Genomic DNA, 25,838 nt, shown 5'->3' on the forward strand with positions numbered 1-25,838 from the left:
CTAGAAGAGGAATAAAAGTAGGGGAGGTTGTTATTAGCACATTATGACTGATTCAAAACCGTTTTGGATACTGTTGTAATTTGTTTTTATAGAGGAGAGAATCATGTAGCACATTTATGTTTTACATGCAGATTTGTTGTTTAGTCAGCTCTAACTGCTGAAACTATAGCTCCATTTCATATCAAATTGAAGTAGAGCAAAATAGTATCCTAATGAATAGGAGCAAAATTATTCAGAATTTGTTATCCATTGGGAGATTACAAGGTGAGTTTAATGGTGTTATAGATGTCCCTGACTTGAAGTCTGTTTCATTTAAAGTTAATGGATTAAGGATTGGTATTTCCTGGATGTTTCCATGGGGTAGCTCTGAGAATTCACCTGGATCATGTTGTGATACAATAAACTGGAAACCTAAAAAAAATAAAAATAAAAATTGAAATATAGGTCAGAAAAATCTGAGAGAGTTAATATAGATATTTAAACTAACTGTCCCACAGTTATACTTTGACCTATCATAGTTCTTTTCTCTTTACAATATTCACACATTGTAACTTTTTGTTGAAAAAAATCCGTATAATGCTGTTTTAAAACAACAAAGATTAAACTCAGAAACTCAGCACACTTGAACAAACCTGCTTAAAAAGTTCTGTTTGTGTTAGCGAGATGGAGGAAATTAGAATGAACAAAAACAACTTTAGGAAACATACCTTGCTAGCAGTGCTTTATTTTTTCTTTTATTCTGTACCATTGTTAAAAAATCAAATGCAAATACAGTCTAATTTTCCAACAATGAAAGCTATTCCCCTTTTCTTCTCCACAAGAATAAACTGTGGGCCAAATTCTACTTTCCCAGTGGAGTAACTCATTAGTAAATCTATAGAAGTCAACAGTTATTCTGGATTTGCACAGTGCAAATGAGAGCAGAATTTGGCCCTTTATTTGTATCTTGGCCTTCTTTTGACTAGTCCCACCACCCTTCTATGAGATGTTGCATATTAATACAGCCCAGACCACTGCATAATGTCTAAATAGAGCATCATTGTGAGAGCTGCTTTGTCAAGATGGCCAATAAACAGAAGAGTGGTTCTCGCCTGACTTAACTAAGGCTTTGTCTACACATAATAGTTTCACAGATTTAACTAAAATTGTTTTTAAATCAATTTTGTTAAATCAATGCAAACCCCTGTCGAGGAACACATCAGCTTATAACTGGCTTATATGTATTTAGCTTTGGATTCCCTACCACTTCAGCAACTGTGTTGTCTGTCACTGGAGCAGTGATAGCATAACTGAGATATTTTTACATTGTTTTCTGTGATGACAGCATTACTGTTAATTAAAAATACTCAAGGCTTTTTATTTGCATCCTACAATCATTTTAATATTAGGCATCATTTTTAGCAAATTACATTAAGAAAATCCCACAACCCTGACCTCTTCCAGAATCAGTAGAAAAATCTAATTTTTTATACATCCCATTGCACTAGCCAATGTCTCTTTACTAATGGCTAGATAATGTTGCCAGTACTAAAATGTCCTTGTAATTTCTAAACATTATAGATGACAATTTCCTAACTCAAAAAGTGTTGCAGCCACCACTGGAGGATTCTATATTAGACTTTGTCCTAACAGCTAAAGAGGAACTGATTACCAAACTAAATGTTAATGTTAGCTTAGGTACAAGTGATTATGACTTGATCACATTTATATTGTGCAAACTGAATAAAATCCAGACCAGTAATATATATATTTGGTGCTTTAATAGGCCAATTTCACAAAGCTGAAAACAATTACAAGTCAAATCAGCTGAGAGGAAAAATTTAAATACAAAAATGTTAAGATTCTTGGGAATTATTTAAGAACACCTTACTAGATGCTCCAAAAGCCACAATCCCACAACTGAGAAAGAAGGCTGTGCTGGTTAAAAAAAACCCAAGTTTAGAGGGGAAGTGAAGACAGCTAAAGAAAATAACATACAACAAATGGAAGAAAGGGAAAGTTGATAGTAAAAAATATAAATCAGAAGTTAGGAATTGTAGAAAATTGATAAGGGAAGCCAAGGGACACAAGGAGAATTCCATGGGCAGCAGAAATAAGGACAAGAAGCGGGGCAGCTTGGGGTCTGGGGAGAGGAGGTGCAGCTGTGGCTGGCCTGGGCTCTGGCCAGGCCAGGGCTCCTCCAAGCAGGTTGGGGGTGGGGTTCAGGGCTCCACTTGACCCAGGGCTCCTCTGGCCATGGGGAGGGGGTGACTCGGGGCTACTCTGGCCACGTGGGGGGAAAGGGGAACTCGGGGCTCTGGCCATGGGAGGGGGGTAGAGGGTCTCGGGGCTCTGGCTGCAGAGGAGGGCAGGGAGTCTCGGGGCTTGTGGATGGAAGGAGCAGAACCAGGGGTTAGCCTCCCTGAAGGGGTCTCCTCCCCCTACCCATATAAGTTTGCTTTGGTACCACATGACATTTTGATTAAAAAAACTGAACTATATAAAATTAACATGGCACACATTAGATGGATTAAAAACTGGCTAACTGATAGATCTCAAAATGTAACCATAAACAGAGAGTTGTCACTGAGCAAGTCTGTTTCCAGTGGAGTCCTGCAGGGATTGGTTCTTGGCCCTTCACTATTTAACATAAAATCATCACTGACAAAATTTATAGATGACACAAAAATTGGGGGAGAGGTAAATAACAAAACGGACCAAATCACTGATTCAGAGCAATCTGGATCTCTTGGTAAACTGGGAGCAAGTAAACAATGTGCATTTTAATATGGTTGAATGTATATGTATATGTCTAGGCACAAAGAATGCAGGCCATATTTACAGGATAGGGGATTTTATTCTGGGAGGTCATGGTGGATAATCAGCTGAACATGAGCTTCCAGTGTGACGCTGTGGCCAAAAGTGTGATTCTGGGATTCATAAAACGGGAATCTCGAGTAGAGCGGTTATTTTACTTCTGTATTTGGCACTGGTGTGACTGCTGCTGAATACTGTGTCCAGTTCTGGTGCCCACAATTCAAGAAGGATGTTGATAAATTAGAGAAGGTTCAGAGAAGAGCCACAAGAATGATTAAAGAAAACATGCCTTATAGTGATAGACTCAAGGAATTCAATCTATTTAACTAAACAAAGAGAAGTTTAAAGAGGGACTGGGTTAAAGAGTTACTGCCTGTAAGTACCTCCATGGGGAACAAATATTTAATAATGGGCTTTTCAAGCTAGCAGAGAAAGATATAACATGATCCAATGGTTGGAAGATGAAGACAAATTCAGACTAGAAATAAGGTGTAATTTTTAATGGTGAAAGTAATTAATAGTTGGAACAATTTACCAATGGTCAAGGTGCATTCTCTATCACTGACAATTTTTAAATCAAGATTGGATGTTGTAAAAGATCTATTCTAGGCATTATTTTGGGGGAGATCTGTGGCTTGTGCTCTACAGGAGTTCAGAGTAGATGATCACAATGGTCCCTTCTGGCCTTATCTACAAATAATCAAGAGATCCAACTGACTGAAGACTCTCAGGGATTTCAGACTTTCTCATGCACTTCTAACCTACCAACTGATGCTGTTACAATGTGTTTAGCATATGAAATAAATCATTTATTTTTTAAGGTTGGCTGCCACATGTGACACACCCCTGCTTAAAAATAATTGATTATTTTGGAACTGGGTATGCCAGTTCTAAACATAACCCAGTTAGTGTGTCATGAAAATGTTTTAACATTCACTGGCTTTGTGGAAAATGCTTTACTTTTATAAGGTGCTCTGCAAATTTTTTTCATATGTTAGGGTGAATATTACTATGGAATAATCTGAGAGATGCACTTTTTTGCAAAGTTCATTCCTTTATTCCAGACAAGCTGCTGATCAACTTTTGTGATACTTGTAAAATCCCTTGTACTGGAAGTGTTAAGTATGGATATAGCCCAAGTACCACGCACACTGTGATATCTAAGCCCATACAGAACACAGACACGCCTTTGTCTGGTTGTCAACTCCCACCTAACAACTACAGCCAAGAATATGGTTTATTTAGTCCTAAAATATACTGTGTGCAAGTGCATTACATACATTAGTGATGGAGTCGCATATCAGCAATAAGCCACAATAATAAATTAAAATAAATCTTAGTACATCATCCCAAGAGATTCTGTTTTGTGTATTTTTAGTTTAAAATAGTAGAGTATTCCCTTGAGTCTTTCAAATGGATAGATGGAGTATACAAGAATCTTCCTCACTGGAAAACTTGGAAAGCATAGCTCTTGCATATTTAAAACCAGGCCTTACTTGGATAGTAAGGTATTTGGGCCAGAGCCTGTCTTTTTTGTTCTGTGTTTGTACAGTGCCTAGCACAGTTGGGTTCTGGTCCACAATTGGGAAATCCCAGGCACTACTATAATACAAATAAATAACATGCCTGTGAACCAACATATCTGGTAAGTCTAATTTTAGGTTTACTGGCCTGCTAATAGCAGAGAAAAAACATGTAAAAAAAGAGAAACTAAATTACTGCATATAAAACCTGATTGTAAAAAGACACGTGCATTACTAATAAAGATGATGCAGAAATTCAATTTAAAAAAGACTAGAGAGATCAGAACTTGTTTGTTTTCTCAAAGATGAGCAATACTGATGTTTGGAGAAATATTAACAAATCAGATCGTAGAAGCAAATGTGTAAATCATAATTGGTTACAGTTGAGTTTAATAAAAAGGATTTGACTTTGAAGAGGCAAATATTTTCTGGAATTCTACATTCCATTTTCCTTTTCAAGTATTAGGTTAAAAATGACTTACACTTTTGATATTCATAACAAAGATTACCAGATCTTGATGATACTGATAAATATACTGATTTCTTGGTGAGTTCGCATAATTGGGAATTAGAAAGAATATTTTTGCCTGGAAGCTAAAGATAGTGGATATGGAAAAAAATAATGGACACAATAAACATGGAACATAGCTGCAATTTTTAAAGTAATTTTTGAGAGCAAAATTTTATTTGAAGCCATTTACCACAGCTATAGTTGGCACCACTTACCCTGGTAGTTAGCTGATGAGTTGCTTGTTGCAGTTTCTTTCCACTGGCTAATATATCTAAGCACATTAAGTAAACACACATTCAGTTTAAGGTACAATTAATAAAATCCTGAAAATTAAACACAATTTTATTATTTTGGGGAAGTTAACCTTTTGGAAGCTAAAACATTTCCAAGAAGATCAAGACCACAATAGAGAATAATGGAGGGAGAAGATTTAAAATGGGAGAAGCTGGGGATCATCAGGGCTCTATCATAAAGTCCTTCAGAGGGGAAAGAAAACAAACAAAAAAAACCACATACTTACTCTTCAAAGTTAAGTGCATTTGTCCATTGCAACAGTTCATCCACTTCCCATTCCATTACATTGTCTGTTCCTCCTTTCTCAATAGCATTGACGATGCCTTCTGCACTTCTCTGAATTAAGATTGTAGTGGTAGGGTCCTCTGTTTTGACCCGCAAGCTTCTTGCATGATACCTAATAGTGAAACAAGAATTTGTTATTGCAGGTTGCTTGGAACAGTTATATTTTCTGACAGGAAGGGGCACTATATCCCAACATATTGTCTTATTCTAGCAGAACCAACTAAGGATAACATGGGTGTTCTGTGAACTGAAATATTGTGTACCTTAGTCATTATTAATTGTGATTTAATGGTGACATAGTAAGGAGGGGAAGAGAATCAAGTATGTGTGTACACAATTTAAATATAGATTCTACTATTTTTTTCTTTTATCATTTTAATATCAACTATATTAGAGTTTTTATCCAAAATGATCCTCAAAGCGTTTTACAAAATGATATAACAATTGTGTAGGCATCACCTTCTCAACCACCATATAGAGTGAGTTCTGGGTTTTTTAAACAGTACACCACGCCATGCACAACAATTTGTACACTGGATATACAACTGAAACAGAGATCTTCATTTCAGGCACATGAGAGGGTCAAAAAATGACCTAACTCCTAGGAGAAGCTACTTTTATAAATATTTCCCTACCATTTTAAAGCACCTGTCTTGACCCCGTACATTAATTATGCCAGGACTATGCCTATGAGAAGGATAATCTAGTAGTAGCCTAGAATATATGAGAAGAAGAAAACCTGAGTATCCCATTTATGCTTTATATTCTTAGTTCTTGTCTTTGGGAAATTATTCCCCTTTGTTTAGGAAGGAGGATACTTGCAAGAACCACATGGGCCAACTTGCCTCTTCCCCTGAAAAGAATCATCATTCTTCATGCCTGCCCCATCTCCCAGTAATATAGGGAGAAAGAAATCACAAGGAAAAACTGATTTTTGTTGTTAAAGAAAATATTGTTAAACACCACAAACAATCCAACTATTTTAGGCTTATTGAAATTCTTTGGGCACCACACTTTGAAATGATTTGCAAGCTCTTTGTGGTGAGTAATGTTATGATACTACATAAATGGAAGTAACTTTAAAAATTATACTACAAAAACAATTGTGTGTCCCCTTGCCTTTTACATATAAGAATGTTGTTTGAATTATATCTCAGGTCAGAACGGGACAAAAGCTGAACTTCAACAATTTTCAAAATAGAGCTGCATTTCTTTCTTCTATCTCTGTGGGCTTATTCCTTTCTCTGGCAAATTCCCATTGACTTCAATAGACCTGAAGAAGAGCTCTGTGTAAGCTTGAAAACATGTCTCTCTGACCAACAGAAGTTGGTCCAATAAAAGAGATCACTTCCCCCGCCTTGTCTCTCCAAGAGATGTTTTGCCTGAGTAATGAATGAAGGATTTAGCTCATTATTTTTTAAAAGCTCATTACGGTGACCCTGTGACACCCAGAAATAATCTCCTGCTTCATAGACTGTAATTTGGGATCAACTTCTTATTTTGTTTCTTTGGCTGGGGTAAGAGGAACTTTAACATTCCCATTACAGCAGCTTGTTGTGTTGTGCTGCTAAACTCTGGTGAAAGTGGAGTCATGTTCTCCTCCTCAAAGTGAGGGTAGCATTATGTTAGGCCTGATCTACACTATGAGGTTATGTCCAATTTAGCAGCATTAAATCCGAATTAACCCTGCACGCGTCCACACAACAAAGCCATTTTTTCGACATAAAGGGCTCTTAAAACCGATTTCTGTATTCCTCCTCAACGAGGGGATTAGCGCTGAAATCGACATCGCCATTTCGAATTAGGGTTAGTGTGGACGCAATTCGAAGGTATTGGCCTCCTGGAGCTATTCCACAGTGCACAGTTGTGACCGCTCTGGACAGCAATCTGAACTTGGATGCACTGGCCAGCTGTACAGGAAAAGCCCTGGGAACTTTTGAACCTCATTTCCTGTTTGGCCAGGCGAGCTCATCAGCACAGGTGACCATGCAGAGCTCATCAGCACAGGTGACCATGCAATCCCAGAATCAAAAAGGAGCTCCAGCATGGACCGAACGGGAGGTACAGGATCTGATCGCTGTATGGGGAGAGGAATCCATGCTATCAGAACTACGTTCCAAAAGACGAAATGCCAAAACATTTCAAAAAATCTCAGAGGCCATGAGGGACAGAGGCTACATCAGGGACACAACACAGTGCCGCATGAAACTTAAGGAGCTCAGACAAGCGTACCAGAAAACCAAAGAATCAAACGGACGCTCTGGGACAGAGCCGCAGACATGCCGCTTCTATGCTGAGCTGCATGCAATTCTAGGGGGGGCCGCCACCACTACCCCACCCCTGTCCGTGGACTCCGATGATGGGATATTCTCCGCCATGATGGGGAAGATGAGGAGGAGGAGGGGGACAAGCTTGGGGAGAGCACACAACACACCGTTCTCCCCGACAGCCAGGATCTTTATATCACCCTGACTGAAATACCCTCCCAACCCAACGAAGCCGGAGAAGGGACCTCTGGTGAGTCTACCTTTTTAAATATAATACATGTTATAAAAGCAAGCATTTTTTAATGACTAAGTAGCCCTGAGGACTTGGGATGCATTCGTGGCCAGTGCTGCTACTGGAAAAGTCTGTTAACGTGTCTGGGGATGGGGCGGAAATCCTCCAGGAACATCTCCATGAAGCTCTCCTGGAGGTACTCTAAAAGCCTTTGCAGAAGGTTTCTGGGGAGAGCAGCTTTATTCTGTCCTCCATGGTAGGACACTTTACCACGCCATGATAGTAGCAAGTAATCTGGTATCATTGCATGACAAAGCCTGGCAGCATATGGTCCCAGTGTTTGCTGCCATTCAAGCAACATCCCTTCTTTATCTCTCTGTTATCCTCAGGAGAGTGATATTGTTCATGGTAACCTGGTTGAAACAGGGGAATTTAATTAAGGGGACATTCAGAGGTGCCCATTCCTACTGGGCTGTTTGCCTGTGGCTGAAAAGGAATCCTCCCCACAGTTAGCCGCAGGGGGGTGTGGGGCGGGCATTGGCACTGAGCTGTTCGCGTTTGGCTAGCAGGGATCTTTCCTGATATCAGCCAGGAGGTTGGGGGAGGGGAAAAGCGATCATCCCAGAAAATTGGATGGGGGGAGAGGGTTAGTTTGGTTTCTGCTGCTGCACGTTAACAGGAAAACTGCAGCACTAAATGGCCAACTCAACGGGCTTTCCTTGGCATGGGAAAGGAGGGGGCTGCTGTTATGAAGGTTGCAGAAGCCGAAAGACTATGGCTTACCATGGCCGCCTGCGCGCCGAATTCTGTTGCCCAGCCCTGCGTGTGTGATCTCTAACACCAAAGCCACAGGCACTCAATATAAGATTCAAAATGCGACCTTGTACCAAAATCACATGTGCTATGTAATGTGAATAGTGTTGTTCACCGTGAAAGAGTATAGCCATTGTTCTGTAAAATGTATCTTTTTAAATACTTCACTCCCTTTTTTTCCTCCAGCAACTGCAAATGTTTCAAGCCTCCCTCCTCTGTCCCAAAGGCTATCTCAGATAAGGCAGCGAAAAAAACGCACGCGCAATAACATGTTCTCTGAGCTCATGCAGTCATCCGGCACTGACAGAGCTCAGCAGAATGTGTGGAGGGACACAACAGCAGAGTACAGGACAGTGGCCGATGAACATGAGGAGAGGTGGCGGCAGGAAGATCAGAGGAGACATGAGCAACGCTGGGGCTACTGCGGGATCAAATGGACATGCTCTGGCATCTGGTGGAGGTTCATGAATGGCAGCAAGATCACAGACTGCTGCTGCAGCCCCTGCTTAACCACCCTCCGTCCTCCCCAAGTTCCATAGCCTCCTCACCCAGATGCCCAAGAACGTGGGGTGGGAGGCTCCGGGCACCCAACCACTCCACCCCAGTGGACAGCCCAAGCAACAGAAGGCTGGCATTCAACAAGTTTTAAAGTGGTCTTTTCCTTCCCTCCTCCCACACCCCGCCTGGGCTACCTTGTGAGTTATCTCCCTATTTTTATAATCAATTAATAAAGAATACATGTTTTTTAAATGATAGTAACTTTATTTCCTTTGCAAGCAAGCTGTGATCGAAGGGGGGAGGGCGGGTGACTTACAGTGAATTTAGAGGCAACCAAGGGGGTGGGTTTTCATCAAGGAGAAACAACCAAAGTGTCACATAGTACCCTGGCCAGTCATGAAACTGGTTTTCAAAGCTTCTCTGATGCACACTGCTTCCTGCCATGCTCTTCTAACCGCCCTGGTGTCTGGCTGCGCGTATTCAGTGGCCAGACGATTTGCATCAACCTCCCATCCCACCATAAACATCTCCCCCTTACTCCACAGAGATTGTGGAGCACACAGCAAGCAACAATAACAATGGGAATATTGGTTTCGCTGAGGTCTGAGCAAGTCAGTAAACTGCGCCAGTGACCCTTTAAACATCCAAATGCACACTCTACCACCATTCTGCACTTGCTCAGCCTCTAGTTGAACAGCTCCTTACTACTGTCCAGGGTGCCTGTGTATGTCTTCATGAGCCAGGGCATTAAGACGCAGGCTGGGTCCCCAAGGATAACTATAGGCATTTCAACATCCCCAACAGTTATTTTCTGGTCTGGGAAGTAAATCCCTTCCTGCAGCTGTTTAAACAGACCAGAGTTCCTGAAGACGCGAGCGTCATGAACCTTTCCCGCCATCCCACGTTGATGTTGGTGAAACATCCCTTGTGATCCACCAGTTCTTGCAGCACCATTGAAAAGTACCCCTTGCGGTTTATGTACTGGCTGCCCTGGTGCTCCGGTCCCAAAATAGGGATATGCGTTCTGTCTATAGCCCCACCACAGTTAGGGAATCCGATTGCAGCAAAGCCATCCACTATGACCTGCACATTTCCCAGAGTCACTACCTTTGATAGCAGCAGCTCAATGATTGCATTGGCTACTTGCATCACAGCAACCCCCATAGTAGATTTGCCCACTCCAAATGGATTACCGATTGACCGGCAGCTGTCTGGCGTTGCAAGCTTCCACAGAGCTATTGCCACTCGCTTGTGAACCATGAGGGCTGCTCTCATCTTGGTATTCTTGCGCTTCAGGGCAGGGGAATGCAAGTCACAAAGTTCCATGAAAGTGCCCTTACGCATGCAAAAGTTTCGGAGCCACTGGGAATCATCCCAGACCTGCAACAGTATGCGGTCCCACCACTCTGTGCTTGTTTCCCAGGCCCAGAATCAGCGTTCCATGGCATAAGCCCGCCCCATTAACACCATGATCTCCAAATTGCGGGGGAACGCAGTTTTAGAGAAAAGTGTGTTCATGTCCTCATCACCGCACTGCCATCGCCTCTTCGCCTGGTTTTTCAGGTGCTGGTTCTGCATACACTGCACGATAATATGCGAGGTGTTTACAATGGTCATAATTGCTGCGGTGAGCTGAACGGGCTCCATGCTTGCTGTGCTATGGTGTCTGCTCCTGCTCGGGCAATCCAGGGAAAAGGGTGCGAAACGATTGTTTGCTTTTGCTCTGACGGAGGGAGGGGCGACTGACCACATGGCTTACAGGGAATTAAAATCAACAAAGGGGGTGGCTTTACAAGAAACAGAATGGACCCCTCAAGGATAGAACTCAAAACCTCAAGGATAGAACTCAAAATTGGGTTTAGCAGGCCGTTGATTTCACGGAGGCAGGGTGGAGAAAATGAATACAAAATAAATCATAGAATCATAGAATATCAGGGTTGGAAGGGACCTCAGGAGGTCATTCTGGTAGATGATCATTCTATACCCACTTAAGTTCCAGTCCTGCTCCCATTGAAGTCAATGAAGGTTAAATGCGGACTTTAATGGGAGCAGGATGAAGAGACTTCATTTATTGTTTATAGAATCATAGAATCATAGAAGATTAGGGTTGGGAGACCTCAGGAGGTCATCTAGTCCAACCCCCTGCTCAAAGCAGGACCAATCCCCAATTAAATCATCCCAGCCAGGGCTTTGTCAAGCCTGACCTTAAAAACTTCTAAGGAAGGAGATTCTACCACCTCCCTAGGTAACGCATTCCAGTGTTTCACCACCCTCCTAGTGAAAAAGTTTTTCCTAATATCCAACCTGAACCTCCCCCACTGCAACTTGAGACCATTACTCCTTGTCCTGTCCTCTTCTATCACTGAGAATAGTCTAGAACCATCCTCTCTGGAACCACCTCTCAGGTAGCTGAAAGCAGCTATCAAATCCCCCCTCATTCTTCTCTTCTGCAGACTAAACAATCCCAGTTCCCTCAGCCTCTCCTCATAACTCATGTGTTCCAGACCCCTAATCATTTTTGTTGCCCTTCGCTGGACTCTCTCCAATTTATTCACATCCTTCTTGTAGTGTGGGGCCCAAAACTGGACACAGTACTCCAGATGAGGCCTCACCAATGTCGAATAGAGGGGAACGATCACGTCCCTCGATCTGCTCGCTATGCCCCTACTTATACATCCCAAAATGCCATTGGCCTTCTTGGCAACAAGGGCACACTGCTGACTCATATCCAGCTTCTCGTCCACTGTCACCCCAGGTCCTTTTCCGCAGAACTGCTGTCTAGCCATTCGGTCCCTAGTCTGTAGCTGTGCATTGGGTTCTTCCGTCCTAAGTGCAGGACCCTGCACTTATCCTTATTGAACCTCATCAGATTTCTTTTGGCCCAATCCTCCAATTTGTCTAGGTCCCTCTGTATCCTATCCCTGCCCTCCAGCGTATCTACCACTCCTCCTAGTTTAGTATCATCCGCAAATTTGCTGAGAGTGCAATCCACACCATCCTCCAGATCATTTATGAAGATATTGAACAAAACCGGCCCCAGGACCGACCCCTGGGGCACTCCACTTGACACTGGCTGACAACTAGACATGGAGCCATTGATCACTATCCGTTGAGCCCGACAATCTAGCCAACTTTCTACCCACCTTATAGTGCATTCATCCAGCCCATACTTCTTTAACTTGCTGACAAGAATACTGTGGGAGACCGTGTCAAAAGCTTTGCTAAAGTCAAGAAACAATACATCCACTGCTTTCCCTTCATCCACAGAACCAGTAATCTCATCATAGAAGGCGATTAGATTAGTCAGGCATGACCTTCCCTTGGTGAATCCATGCTGACTGTTCCTGATCACTTTCCTCTCGTGTAAGTTCTTCAGGATTGATTCCTTGAGGACCTGCTCCATGATTTTTCCGGGGACTGAGGTGAGGCTGACTGGCCTGTAGTTCCCAGGATCCTCCTTCTTCCCTTTTTTAAAGATTGGCACTACATTAGCCTTTTTCCAGCATCTGGGACTTCCCCCGTTCACCACGAGTTTTCAAAGATAATGGCCAATGGCTCTGCAATCACAACCGCCAATTCCTTTAGCACTCTCGGATGCAACTCGTCCGGCCCCATGGACTTGTGCACGTCCAGCTTTTCTAAATAGTCCCTAACCACCTCTTTCTCCACAGAGGGCTGGCCATCTACTCCCCATGTTGTGATGCCCAGCGCAGCAGTCTGGGAGCTGACCTTGTTAGTGAAGACAGAGGCAAAAAAAGCATTGAGTACATTAGCTTTTTCCACATCCTCTGTCACTAGGTTGCCTCCCTCATTCATTAAGGGGCCCACACTTTCCTTGGCTTTCTTCTTGTTGCCAATATACCTGAAGAAACCCTTCTTGTTACTCTTGACATCTCTTGCTAGCTGCAGCTCCAGGTGCGATTTGGCCCTCCTGATTTCATTCCTACATGCCCGAGCAATATTTTTATACTCTTCCCTGGTCATATATCCAACTTTCCACTTCTTGTAAGCTTCTTTTTTATGTTTTAGATCCTCTAGGATTCCACCGTTAAGCCAAGCTGGTCGCCTGCCATATTTACTATTCTTTCGACTCCTCGGGATGGTTTGTCCCTGTAACCTCAACAGGGATTCCATGAAATACAGCCAGCTCTCCTGGACTCCTTTCCCCTTCATGTTAGTCCCCCAGGGGATCCTACCCATCCGTTCCCTGAGGGAGTCGAAGTCTGCTTTCCTGAAGTCCAGGGTCCGTATCCTGCTGCTTACCTTTCTTCCCTGTGTCAGGACCCTGAACTCAACCAACTCATGGTCACTGCCTCCCAGATTCCCATCCACTTTTGCTTCCCCCACTAATTCTTCCCGGTTTGTGAGCAGCAGGTCAAGAAAAGTTCCCCCCCTAGTTGGCTCCTCTAGCACTTGCACCAGGAAATTGTCCCCTACGCTTTCCAAAAACTTCCTGGATCTGGTCTATTTCTTGTTTTGATCCACTTCATCTATCTTTATACATCTTGCTGGCAGCAGACTGTGCAGTACGACCGTTAGCCATCATCATCTCCTGGGTGCTCGGTAGAAGACGATGCAGTATGACTGCTGGTCATCGTCATCTCCTGGGTGCTGATTAAAAGTGCACTGCTGGTAGGACTGAATCACCATGAGATGAAACTTAAAAGGGAAATGACCTGGCTGAGTCACTCCCATGTTTGTCCAGGTGCCCCTGACCTCATCGAGGTCAGTTAAAAGAGCACCCTGGACTACATTGACTACAAGTCATACTGCACTGTCTGCTGCTGAAAGGCAATAAACTGCTGCTGTGTAGCAATGCAGTACCGCGTCTACCAGCACCCAGGAAACATACGGTGACAGTGAGCTGAGTGGGCTCCATGCTTGCCATGGTATGGCGTCTGCACGGGTAACCCAGGAAAAAAGGCACGAAACGATTGTCTGCCATTGCTTTCACGGAGGGAGGGAGGGCCTGACCATATGTACTCAGAACCACCCGCGACAATGTTTTAGCCCCATCAGGCATTGGAATTTCTACCCAGAATTCAAATGGGTGGCGGAGACTGCGGGAACTGTGCTACCCACAGTGCAACACTCCGGAGGTTGACGGTTGCCTCGGTACTGTGGACACAGCCGACTACATGCACTTAGAGCATTTGTGTGGGAGGGACACACAATCGACTGTATAAAAACGCTTTGTACAAAACCAACTTCTATAAATTCGACCTAATTTCGTAGTGTAGACAAGGCCTTAGATGTGATGAGGTGGGTACTGCATTACAATATAGATGTATGTGAGCTTAATTCTGATGAATCTGTGTTAAGCCAATGTGTTTGGAACTGGTGATGTGCAGCACAATACTGTTATCCCTCTCAAAAAAACAAATAAGGGCTTGTATAAATCTATGGCCTATGTTATGGAGGAAGTCAGGCTGGTGGAGCTGATCATAGAGATTTCTCTGACCCTTAGAATCTGTGAATATGTTCCCATTTAAAAGTCATACCTCTGGATGCTATATTTTTTCTAATAAATTAAGTTTGTAGTAATCTTTAAAATAAAATGAATGTCCAGTTAAATGACATCCAGTGGTATGCCTGTTTGGTGATGGAGGCACTTGGGATTGCAATTGTGTACTTTTTACACATGCCCACCTGATCCTGAAACAACGGTTAATGCCAAGGAATAATTTGTTTTCTCTCTTCAGAAAATAGACTATAAAATTTGGCCTACTCAAGCGGGGGTTGTAAAAAGGTTGATATCTATTTGGCTTGAGAGCCACAACTTTTCTTCCATTGTGTTAGCATTAGAGATGATTGCTCTAGCTGCCTTCCTACCTATTTAACATGGTTCAATATAGACGTTAAATCATATAGCGGAGATTTTGTGGGATTCCACTGGTCAGGATCTTGGAGGTGGATAAACAATTGCCCATAAGTAGCTATTGGTTTGGAAGGACCTAAAAGGAAGGACCTGAGTTATTTCAGGGTGTGACCTTCCAACCCTGCACGTTCTTAGAGGCTGGACTAGAGAGTTTAGTGATCAGCAGTAACAAATGTCAGAGAGGTCCAACAGGATGACCATGGATGATCTTCCCTTATCTATGGCCCAAAGAATGTCATTAATAGAGCAACAAGTGATGTGTCTGTATTGTGGCCTGGTCTGAAGCCTGACTGAGATGGATCCAGGATTCTGGCAATTGATAGGACCCATTGGAGACTGTGTTTTGCTAGTTTCTTAATTAGTTTGCTTAGAAAAGGAGGCTAGACGCTGGCTATAGCTGCAAGGTCTTGAGTGTCGAGCAATGTTTTTTTGGTTCTGGTTAGACTATTGCCCTTCTTAGGCTGCATGGTAGATTTCTCTTATTAAATGAAGTATTGGCAATCTCGGTTAGGAATGCTCTGTGGTATTCCATACAAACCTACCATATAGCAACAGCAGTTGTCCTTGTCACAGATGGTGACCCTGCTTGCACTCAGTGATTCAATGACTATTGTTTGTGTGTATAGGTTGGTGTCTTAGAATGAAGATGTTATGTTTCTGATCTTGTTCTCAGCTTGCTCCTGGTGGCTTATACAGCCATTCCAGATATGGGTGATCTTCTCTGGGAAATAAGATGAAAATTCCTGGGGGCAGGAGGTGCTATATTCTAGAGATGATGGGGGCAGTGATCTACAAGCAGAAGAGGAAGCTGCTTATATGTGGAGTTCCTCTTTTCTGAATAGAACTGGAAAGAACTATCACTCTCTGTGATGCTGTCTTTCTCTATGCTCCCAGATATTTATGCGGAAATCCACATGGGTGATAGTACAGCTCAAGGTCACATCACCTCCTTCTGCGTTGCCTCCACTGCATAGCTGCAGAGGGATCTAGCCAATAAAATAATAGCTCCTGCAGGAGCTATCCAGCCTCAGATATAGAAGAGGCAATATCCTGCTGCCCCAAATGGAACTAGCTCCATTTGGAAGTTCAACGAGACTTGGTAGTGATATACAACTTCATTACTTATAACACAGTTACATGGTGTTTTAAGATAATTTAGCCATGAAAGCTAATGATTTCTGAAAAGACCCATGACCAGAATACCACTCTAATCATGCCCAGAAACATAAGTCTGAAAATTGCATCAACTCACATTTTTGTCATCCATTCAATTTTTCTTCTTTTTCTTCTCTGGTCAATGTCTTGTTTCCTCTTCAGCTTAGAGTAATGGAATTCCTTTTCCTTTGTGTTGTCCTCAGCAGTTACAGGATCTATGGTCCTCCAAAACTACTGGCAAATGTGATGTATTGTTTGGACTAGTTTCACAAAAACACCATTACTGATTTTCTTCCCCACTACACCCCTGGCCATGTCTTCTCATTTATAAACCCCATGATTGATCCTTTACATTGAGAATCATTAAAGACTTACCACTTGCCTGTTTTGCTTATCTGTTCAGCGTAAGATACATTATCTTATCGGTAACTTGAGAGACACAAGGTTAAACATGCAAGGAGTATACTTTCTCTTCCAAACATTAATTCAATGGTAATTGTGCCTTGCCTTAGTAAATTTTTGCATAAAAGAGTGCTGATTCTTTAATTGCTGATAATCTGTTTAACATAGTGGAGAGAAAAATCTCATGGATAACATGCTGAGAAGTAATATAATAATCACACAAATAATGGCCAAACACAGATTAGGTTTCTCTGAGAAGCTCCAGAACTATTACTCAGAGGCTACCACCCGACAGGCTTAAAGGAATAGGCATAGGGATAGATGTAATAGGGAAGAGGGCGGAAGTAAGCAGCATGGTTTTATGCCTAGAATAAGAGAACGTGAGTCAGAAGTTTGATTCCTATTCCCTACACCACCACTGACTCTCTGTGACCTATGTAAGTCACTTAACTTCTTTGCCCCTCAGTTTCCTCATTTGTAAAATAGAGATAGTAACATTTGCCCACTTTTGTAAAGTACTTGGAGATCTTTGGGTGAAAGGTGTCGCTATGTATATGCAAAGTCTTATTATTATGGAAGGAAAAGGTTACCTATATCTCTGTAACTGTTGTTCTTCAAGATGTGTTGCATATGTTCTTTCCACTGTAGGTGTGTGCACACCTCGTGCACAAATGTCGGAAATTTTTCCCCCCCAGCAGTACCCATTGGGGTGGCTCAAATGCCCTCCTGTTGCTGTGCATGACTGCACGCTGATGTAAGAGGGCGGAGCTGCTCCTGACCTCCCTCGGTTCCTTCATACTGGATGTACTCTGATATAGAGGGGAAGGTGGATGGCTCACGGAATAGACATGTGCCACACAGCTCAAAGAACAACTGTAATAGAAAGGTAGGTAACCGTTTCTTCTTCGAGTGACTGCACATGTCAATTCCACTTGTGTTGCTTGGTAACGATCTGCTCAGCTGATCTGCCAGTGTGCTCTGGAAGGAAAACAGTTTTGAGGTGAATCGAGTTGGTTATACAGAAGACCCAGAGGGGAACTGCCTCCTTGCAGAGCTGGGTTGACCATGCCCCTCCTTGATTGTTTATATAAAATATAGTCACTGAATTGTCTGTCATATTATACATACCTTCCCCGCATATGTAGGGGAGGAAGGTTGAGCAGGATAGATGTACTGCTTTTAACTCCCTGACATTTATGTGAGCCTCTAGGTCCTGAGATGACCAGAGTCCTTGAGTCTTCAGGGATCCAATATGAGCCCCCAAACCTAGAGATGATGCGTGCGTGGCTAGAGTGAGTGTTGGCAGCGTGGGAAGGAAGGGAATGCCCACACAAACTTTTAGAGGGTCTGTCCACCAATCCAGAGACAACAGGACTAGCTCTGGCACTTGACCCACCTTATCCAAGTGGTGACAATTTGGGGCAAATAATAATGCTAGCTATGTCTGTAGTATCCTGAGTCTCAGTCTGGTGTATTGCACTACATAGATACATGCTGCCATGTGACCTAACAGGCGGAGGAACCTGCATGCTGTTGTGAGCGGTAAGCTTTCATTTGAAGTACTAGGTTCTGAATGGTTTCAAACCTGTTTTGTGGAGTCGAGGACTGCTCCAATGAATTCTATTGTCTGTACAGGCCTCAGTATTGATTTTTCTCTGCTCCCTAAGAGCTCCAGAGCACTGAATACGGATAGAGCAGTGGATATGCTGCAGAGGACCTGAGATTCTGATTGACCTCTGATCAACCAATCATCCAGGTATGAGAACTTATGGACACCTAATTTTTGAAGATGACCTGCTACCATTGTCATGCACTTTGTGAATACCTGAGGAGCAGCTGCCAGGCGGAACAGACATACTGTGAACTGATAGTGTCAACCATTCACCCCAAACCTGAGAAACTTTCTATGGTTGGGACACATTGTGCTATGGAAGTAAGCATCCCTCAAGTCGAGGGCATCATACCAGTCTCCTTATTCCAGGGAAAGGATAATTGTCACTGGGGTAACCAGGCGGAATTTTATTTTCTTCTGCAATTTGTTCAACTCTCTTACATCTACGATGAGCCTGAGGCCTCCTTTGACTTGGGGATCAGGGAATAATGGGAATAAAAGCCTTGTCCTCTGAGGTCCAACAGTACTTCCTCTATGGCCCTGTCTGAAGAAGAGATTGAACCTCCCACTGAAGGGCAATCTTGCGAGAGTGGTCCCTGAAGAGGGATGGGATGGGGGTGGAGGGTTGAAGTAAATTGGATGGCATACCCTCAATCCACCACGCTTAAGACCCACTGGTCTAATGTTATATGGGTTCAGGCACTTAGGAAGTGGGAAAAGTGATTGGTAAATAAAAAAGGAGGAACAGACGGAAATGAGGAGATTGGTATACTGTCTTCAACAACCTCGTCAAAATGCCTGCTTGGAAGAGGCGGCTGGACAGGATGAGCTAAAGGTGTGAAGAAGTGGAGTAAGTTAGAATAATAGGATTAGAGAAGACATCTGATGATGTCACATTGAATGATTCATGTCATTATGCAGTGTATTAGAAATTATTTAAATGTTGTAATGCTGTGTATCATATCCAAAAAGGAATTCTATTCATTAGTGCAGCCCTGTGGTTGCTCTAACTTGCAAGCTCAGACTCAGGACAGGGAAGACAGAAAGGTGGCTTAGACCTGCCTTTACCTCCACAAACCTTCAGATACCAAGTAATCCAGCCCTAAATCATCTCATGATTGATACTTGAAATGGAGTTTTCTTTTCATAGTCATTCTTGGGGTCCAAATAATTCCCTGAATAACTAATTAAATTCTGTAATTACTCTGTGTTATGTTTGTACAAACCTTTCACCTTTAAAAATATTACCAATTATTTCCAAAAGAATTTAACAAGACATAATTTTAACATAACATAATTTCAATATGTTTTATATTTCAAGCTATACATTGTATTAGAGAAAAGTACATTGACTCCTCTCACAGATTTTTAATCCAAACAAAATTATACCTTAATATGGAGAAGTATGAAATAGTATTTTAATATTTAAGTATTATATTGTACTTTAATAAACAGGTTTATTTCATACCCAGCACAAGATCTTGTAGTACAGTACTTATGGTAATTCAATCATATTCTATTTATTATGTTGTTCAGTGACCTGGTGATGAGGAACATGTTATAAATAAATGATGATGATAGTATTATAACATCTCACAGGGAGTGACTATTGCCGTAGGTCATTATTTCAAATGGAAATAAAGATCCCATACATTATGAAGTGATCCATATAGTGAGTGAAATTAAATCTCTATAATGTGTAGGTTATGTAAGAAAAAGAAGTTAACATTTTAAAGAAAAAATTTAAATGCTATTCTTTGCTTACTCTGATCGAAAGAAGTCTCCAACCATTATTCTCCACACGCTTGTACCAGCCATTGCGGTCATCTTTCCAAATCTTTCCATGAATAGCCTCTGGCAGCAGCTGTTTGTATGCTGGCTTTGTATAATCTTTAGGGCTATTAGCACACATATCCACGATGGGTCTATGAGTGAATATTTTGTAATATATACTTGGAGGATATTTAGTCTGTAAAGAAATATCACACTTGAAAGTGAGAGATCCAGTTAGTGACAGTGTCTGTTATAAACAAAAAGAAAAGGAGTACTTGTGGCACCTTAGAGACTAACCAATTTATTTGAGCATAAGCTTTCGTGAGCTACAGCTCACTTCATCGGATGCGCTGTAGCTCACGAAAGCTTATGCTCAAATAAATTGGTTAGTCTCTAAAGTGCCACAAGTACTCCTTTTCTATTTGCGAATACAGACTAACATGGCTGTTACTCTGAAACCTGTTATAAACAAATGTTCCTACTTTTTAAAAAATTGTCAGATTAATACCTTGTCTAACCCTATTGACATAAACGGGTTTACAAAAGCCATGAAACAGTTCCTTTACCCATTTCAATATAGCTTAACACCATACAGGATAGGCTGAAATTAGATTTGATTGGCTGATTACAATTCTGAGGAAATTAAAGATCCAGTCCTCAACTCCGTAAAATCAGTGGGAGTTTTTCCATTGACTCTAAGTGAGTGCAAGGTCTTTGGTGTGTTGTCACAAGCATACACAACATTTATGGGCATTTATTGTTTCTTTTATAATGTTTATTTTTCTGAACTGAATGAGGGAAGTTTATTGGGAAGAGAAAAAATATTTTTAAATGAAAAGTTAAGCGTGCACAGTAACTATAACAGAGACTGTGAATCTGTATTTGTGGGTTTTACTTCCAGATAAACTGCAAACTCTTTGTGTGAATTTAGTAAGTCATATAACCTTTCTTTTAATCAGTTTTCCTGTCCGTAAAATAGAGATAATAATTTACCTCTCTCTCAGATGCCTATTCTGAGGATTAGTTAGTCTGAAAAGCAATTTGGCAACCTTAGATAAAAGGTGCTAGGTACATGCAAATTAATACTTTTACGTAATGGACCTTACTGATGATCTAAAGATGAGAAAATACATTAATAAATTAGATTATAACCTGTAATAATTTCTGCAGTGAAATTAATTTTGCTGTGTGGATGGCTAAATAGATTTTAAAGAACTGAGAGGGTTTTTTTGTTGGTTTGGTTTCAAGCAACCCACTCTCTCAGTCAGAGGTGCTGTAATTTCATTGACAAGTCCTGGTCCATCTGGTATGTTCTCAGTTGAAATATATAGATTAGCAGCCTTGTTTCCATAGTCTAAATCTCTTAGTAGTAAATAGATGAGAAAGGGAAAAATTCTGTCTAACCCATGATTTTTCTTTCTAGAACTCCTGAATGCCCATTGTGAAGACTGACATGGAGGGGATGGAGAAAGACTGACAACCTGGGAGGGAGTTAAAGAACTTTTAAAGAGGAGTAATAGGTAATTGACGCATACATTCTCTCCCTGGGCTAATATTACTTTTTAGATGGAAAATGTTATGATGCAAGATAATCGTGTATGTGTCTCTAGCATGAGAGATGGAAACCTAGAAATATAAGGTCATATTGGACTGTCTTGTAAATATATTGCAAATACTACAGCTTAAAATGTTAGGACAGTTCTGATTAAAATAACCATTTTTCAAATTTATATTTTGTCATGGTGCCAATGTTTGGTAAGTAAAGGAAAGAATATGTTGGCTCCATAATTCCAATCTAAAAACTTCATCCACCTCCATGTTTACTTTCACTGAACCGGATAATCCTGTAAGGAATAAATCAGCTCAGGACCTTGAGCGCTACACTGTGCCTTCGAACCAGAGAGCAAACTGTTTTATTAATATCATATGTCATCAAGGTGAGGTTTACTAATGTTGTATTATTCATAAGTTAGTATTAGCCAGGGAAGAGTAGGTCAGGAGCAGAAACCAAATAATTACAGGGTAGAAGTCTGCCAAATACAATTTACTAGAAATTGTTAGCCAGACAGCAGGGAAGAATGTTAGCAATAAATCACAAAAAGAAAAGGAGTACTTGTGACACCTTAGAGACTAACCAATTTATTTGAGCATAAGCTTTCGTGAGCTACAGCTCACTTCACTACTCTAAAACCTAGCAATAAATCAGCTTCTCTCCAGCTATTTCAAGTGCTGTAGCAATAGATTTACAATCCTGTATTAGATATTTTGAAAGCAGGAGACTCTTACACAGGGCTTGTGCTATTCCAGAGTGACTGTTCAGCTGTATAATACCAATAGGCAAATACTTAAGGCCAAAATCTAAGCAGACTCTTGGGTCAAAATTTTCAATTAAGTCACTTAAATAAAGTCTTGGGGTGAAATTCTGGTCCCATTGAAACCACTGGAAAAACTTCCCTTGACATCAATAAGGCCAGGACTGCACCCCTGCACCTCCATAGCAGCGAGAGCACCCACAAATCCAACTGAAAAGTCAGATCAATTAGTCAGATGCTTAAGAATGGATTTAGGAAGCTAATTTCAGGAACTCTGGTTAAAAAATACTAACCTTGCTAGTTTGTTAGAATACAATTAATATAAGTCCATTAAGTTGTGATTACCTAGATATAGAATGAATGTCAATATTTCAATATTCTTTAAAACGCTACTTACACCACCTAGTCTGAATCGGATATAAACACCTGCTGCAGCATCTAGTAACTCTGCCTGCAAGAAGAAAAAGACATTAATCCACGAAGCTTCCATAGTCCTGAGAAATCAAGACAGAAAGATACAGTAATGGACAGTTAAATAACTTAGCTTGTCATACATAAAGATGTGTTTAGATTCTTCTCTGACATAAGTCCAATATCATATTAATAGGGATGCACACAATATAAATAGGTTAATATTTTATTCTTATGGAAGTGCCATGTTTTCTAGATGAAAAAGACTTTCATCTATAAATTGAAGTATTTAAAAAGTTTAAAAGGCAGAATAATGGGCCTCATTCTGCTCTCTGCAGTATAGTGTGGACATCATACTGTGGCATGCAAGAAGCAAACAAGTAAAGGTGGGAGAGCAATGGCTTTCATTAAATTTTCTCCATATGTACTTAAGATATCCATCACCATAGCATCTGAGGACAAGAAACAATAAGTAGGGTTCACAGAATGATGTCTATAATTGACTCTCTTCCTCGCTTCTTCATTATATTACTGTTTTTTGTTTAATTGTTTTTTTAGGGTGAGGGAGGAGATTTTCTCTTTCACTTTTGTTCTTGTTTTAGTATTTCTTCCAAGGAGAAATAAGGCATTTATATGGATAATGCGAATATTCGGAGTGACAACAATAAATATTTTTTTTAAAGTAAGCAAGAGTTCTGGAAGCGATAAAAAACTCTCAGACATCTGACCACAAGTCAGCCTCTAGGTATTGAGGGAGAGGAAGAAACTTTCCTGAGGGTTGGGTTTTTCTATAACTGCCTACTGCACTTTTTTTTGCACATCCACTCAAGCATTAGATACTGGTCTAGATGGGCCACTGTTTTTATCCAGTCAGCATTTCATATGTGACTAATTCCTTGGGGCAATTTATTGCACAAAGGTTTTTGTAGAAAGATGATTTTTACAACATGCTCTGAAAATAAGCAGGCTTGGCCTGAAACAGTATGAGTCAGATTGGACCCGAAATGCCTTTTACCATCTGTTAGCTATTAAATGGCCTCTCTATATGAAATGAGTTGGTGTCCTCAATTCCTAGAAAACAACTGACTTCTATGGGCTCAGCCTTCTCCTTTCCTTTTTCCTCTAATTCTAGCTTGGATATGTTTTTACTTTTGTTATTTACTGATACTTTCTTTTGTAACTACTATATATTTCTTTTCTGGCACATAGTTTCGGTTGTGTTCAATCCACAAAGTATCCTACATCAGTAAATCTTGGAATTCAAATGATGGAACAGTCAAAAACTGTATTTGATTTATAATGCTGTAATGATCCTTGTCTCCCAATACTATGCCCCAAATAAATGACAGTGAGACAAACTAAAATTAAAACACTAACACCCTGAACTATATTGTACAGTATGTGTGTAACATGTACACAGATATAGCAATGAAAATACATCAGTAAATACAGCGCTTACCTCTCTAGGGTCAATGCATTTCATCAGAAGATGAGGGTCCCCAACTCCTCTAAAGCCTATCAGTTCTTTGTAGTATCGAAAGACTTGGACATTCTGTAGAGAAGTATAAATATACCAAGAAAAACTATTGTCCCTGGAGTTTTTCCAGATTTTGAACATAGTTATGACACTATTCAGGGTTTCCCCATGCCAAATCACACAGAATTTAGGACAGTGTGGGGCACAATCCATCAAATGGCCTCACAGAGTTAAACTTGTGCCTGGTGTACTCATCCCAGCCCTTAAGAGTGAAGTTAATAGCGTTACAGCACTGCTGAATTCAGTCAAATGTGTGTAACAAAGTGCATATTTGAAAAAATAAGTTTATATTGTTTGTTTTGGTATTAAGTCAGAGTGAGTTAAAAGTGAGAGAGCTTTCAGAGAAAGAAATGCATATAGATACAAATTAAAGCACGGAATTGCTGCCATATACTAGGGGAAATTTTAAAGGAGAGCATCTAAATCTCCTAATTTACCATAGTTACCTTTGAAAAGATCTCTTTGGTAAGACTCCCAACGAGACCACCTTTTATTCCTCAGCTTTGGATTTAGGGGATTACCTTTACAATAACTTTTTAAAAGTCTGTCCATTTCTTTCTCTGTGAACTAGGTTATCACCGTGGTATCTAAGTGCCCTTTATACTTCCCATTTCTGTCCAACTTCCTCCTTTGCTTCTCTTTACCATCATCCCATCATTAACAACTTATAACTCTTTAAATGGCAACTTTCCCCAGTAATACAGTAGTCACCCACCCTCCTGATGAGGGCTGTCCCTCTTTTCCTAAAGCTATTGTAATCAGTGCCTCACTGCATGCTATGCGCTACTGTAGACTGTGCAGAACACAGAATAAAAAGACCAAAACACCCCCGAAGGAAGCCCACACATTCCACCTATATTAATACACCACCGCCCTTTGGTAATGTGATGTGATTTTTTTTCTTGTGGCAGCTATGGAATTCCACCTGCTTTTGACAATATAAAATTACATATAATTTGTAATATACTGTATATGCAGGCTTCTGTGGATCGTTAACTCTATTAAGTTTTATGGCCAGCATCAGCCCTATGTGTGGGGACAGCTGTACTGGAAGGGGGATTCACACCCCTGGAGTTCCTGCTCCTGGCAAACTTTCCATCACCATTTTGGTTTATAGAGGAGAAAAATATCAAAATTGTTACTTAAGTGTTTAAGGATTAAAAAAATGATTAAACATAAAATAGTGCTTCACACTCACAATACATCTTTTCCAGCACCTCTGAATGACTCTTGCAGCATGGTTCCGTTTGTCTTCTTCCATTGACATTTACAAATGCCTAAAACAATAAGGCTATTGTTCACAACTATTCAATATTGCCTCAGTTGCTATTTTCAAGGCCTTTTTCTTTTATAACCAGTTTAAAGTAAGTATCTGGTAAAAAACACTTTTAAAAAAATGTGTCTTTTAAAAATGTTGTTGTAGCTGTGTTACCTCACCCACATTAGCTTTTAAGACTTGAATTAAGATGGAGAAAAAATAGGTTACTCATCAATAACTAGTTTCTCTAACTAAATTATATCCCCTCTAGACCAGTAATC

At 41.0% G+C, this 25,838-nt stretch overlaps 2 protein-coding genes across 2 annotated transcripts in view; one reads left to right on the forward strand and one right to left on the reverse strand.

Moving 5' to 3' along the window:
* ATM (ATM serine/threonine kinase) overlaps positions 1-21,551 on the forward strand; it is a 146,245-nt gene extending 124,694 nt beyond the window's left edge. The window contains exon 64 of the mRNA XM_077808924.1: positions 21,463-21,551. Coding sequence (XP_077665050.1) covers positions 21,463-21,471 — 9 coding nt within the window. The 3' untranslated portion in view covers positions 21,472-21,551. The remainder of the gene's footprint in view (positions 1-21,462) is intronic.
* On the reverse strand, positions 1-25,566 carry C1H11orf65 (chromosome 1 C11orf65 homolog). Its single transcript, XM_077808934.1, has 8 exons — positions 25,498-25,566; positions 24,222-24,314; positions 22,749-22,802; positions 20,032-20,235; positions 16,350-16,483; positions 5,351-5,521; positions 5,046-5,101; positions 1-411 (listed from the first exon to the last, which is right to left on the reverse strand). Exons 1-8 carry the CDS (start codon positions 25,564-25,566, stop codon positions 233-235), a joined length of 960 nt encoding a protein of 319 aa, XP_077665060.1. The 3' UTR covers positions 1-232.
* Positions 25,567-25,838: the final 272 nt, after the last annotated feature.

The sequence above is a fragment of the Eretmochelys imbricata genome, chromosome 1, assembly GCF_965152235.1.
Source record: "Eretmochelys imbricata isolate rEreImb1 chromosome 1, rEreImb1.hap1, whole genome shotgun sequence".
NCBI classification, from domain to species: Eukaryota; Metazoa; Chordata; order Testudines; family Cheloniidae; genus Eretmochelys; species Eretmochelys imbricata.

What these genes read in the sequence shown, in the direction of transcription:
- C1H11orf65 (XM_077808934.1), bottom strand. Translation starts at nt 25,566, where the DNA reads ATGTCAATGGAAGAAGACAAACGGAACCATGCTGCAAGAGTCATTCAG. An exon ending in ATTGAATGGATGACAAAAAT is followed by an intron (nt 5,522 to 16,349) that starts GTGAGTTGATGC and finishes TTTCACTATTAG; the next exon opens with GTATCATGCAAGAAGCTTGC. An exon ending in CTCATCAGCTAACTACCAGG is followed by an intron (nt 412 to 5,045) that starts GTAAGTGGTGCC and finishes TATTTTTTTTAG; the next exon opens with GTTTCCAGTTTATTGTATCA.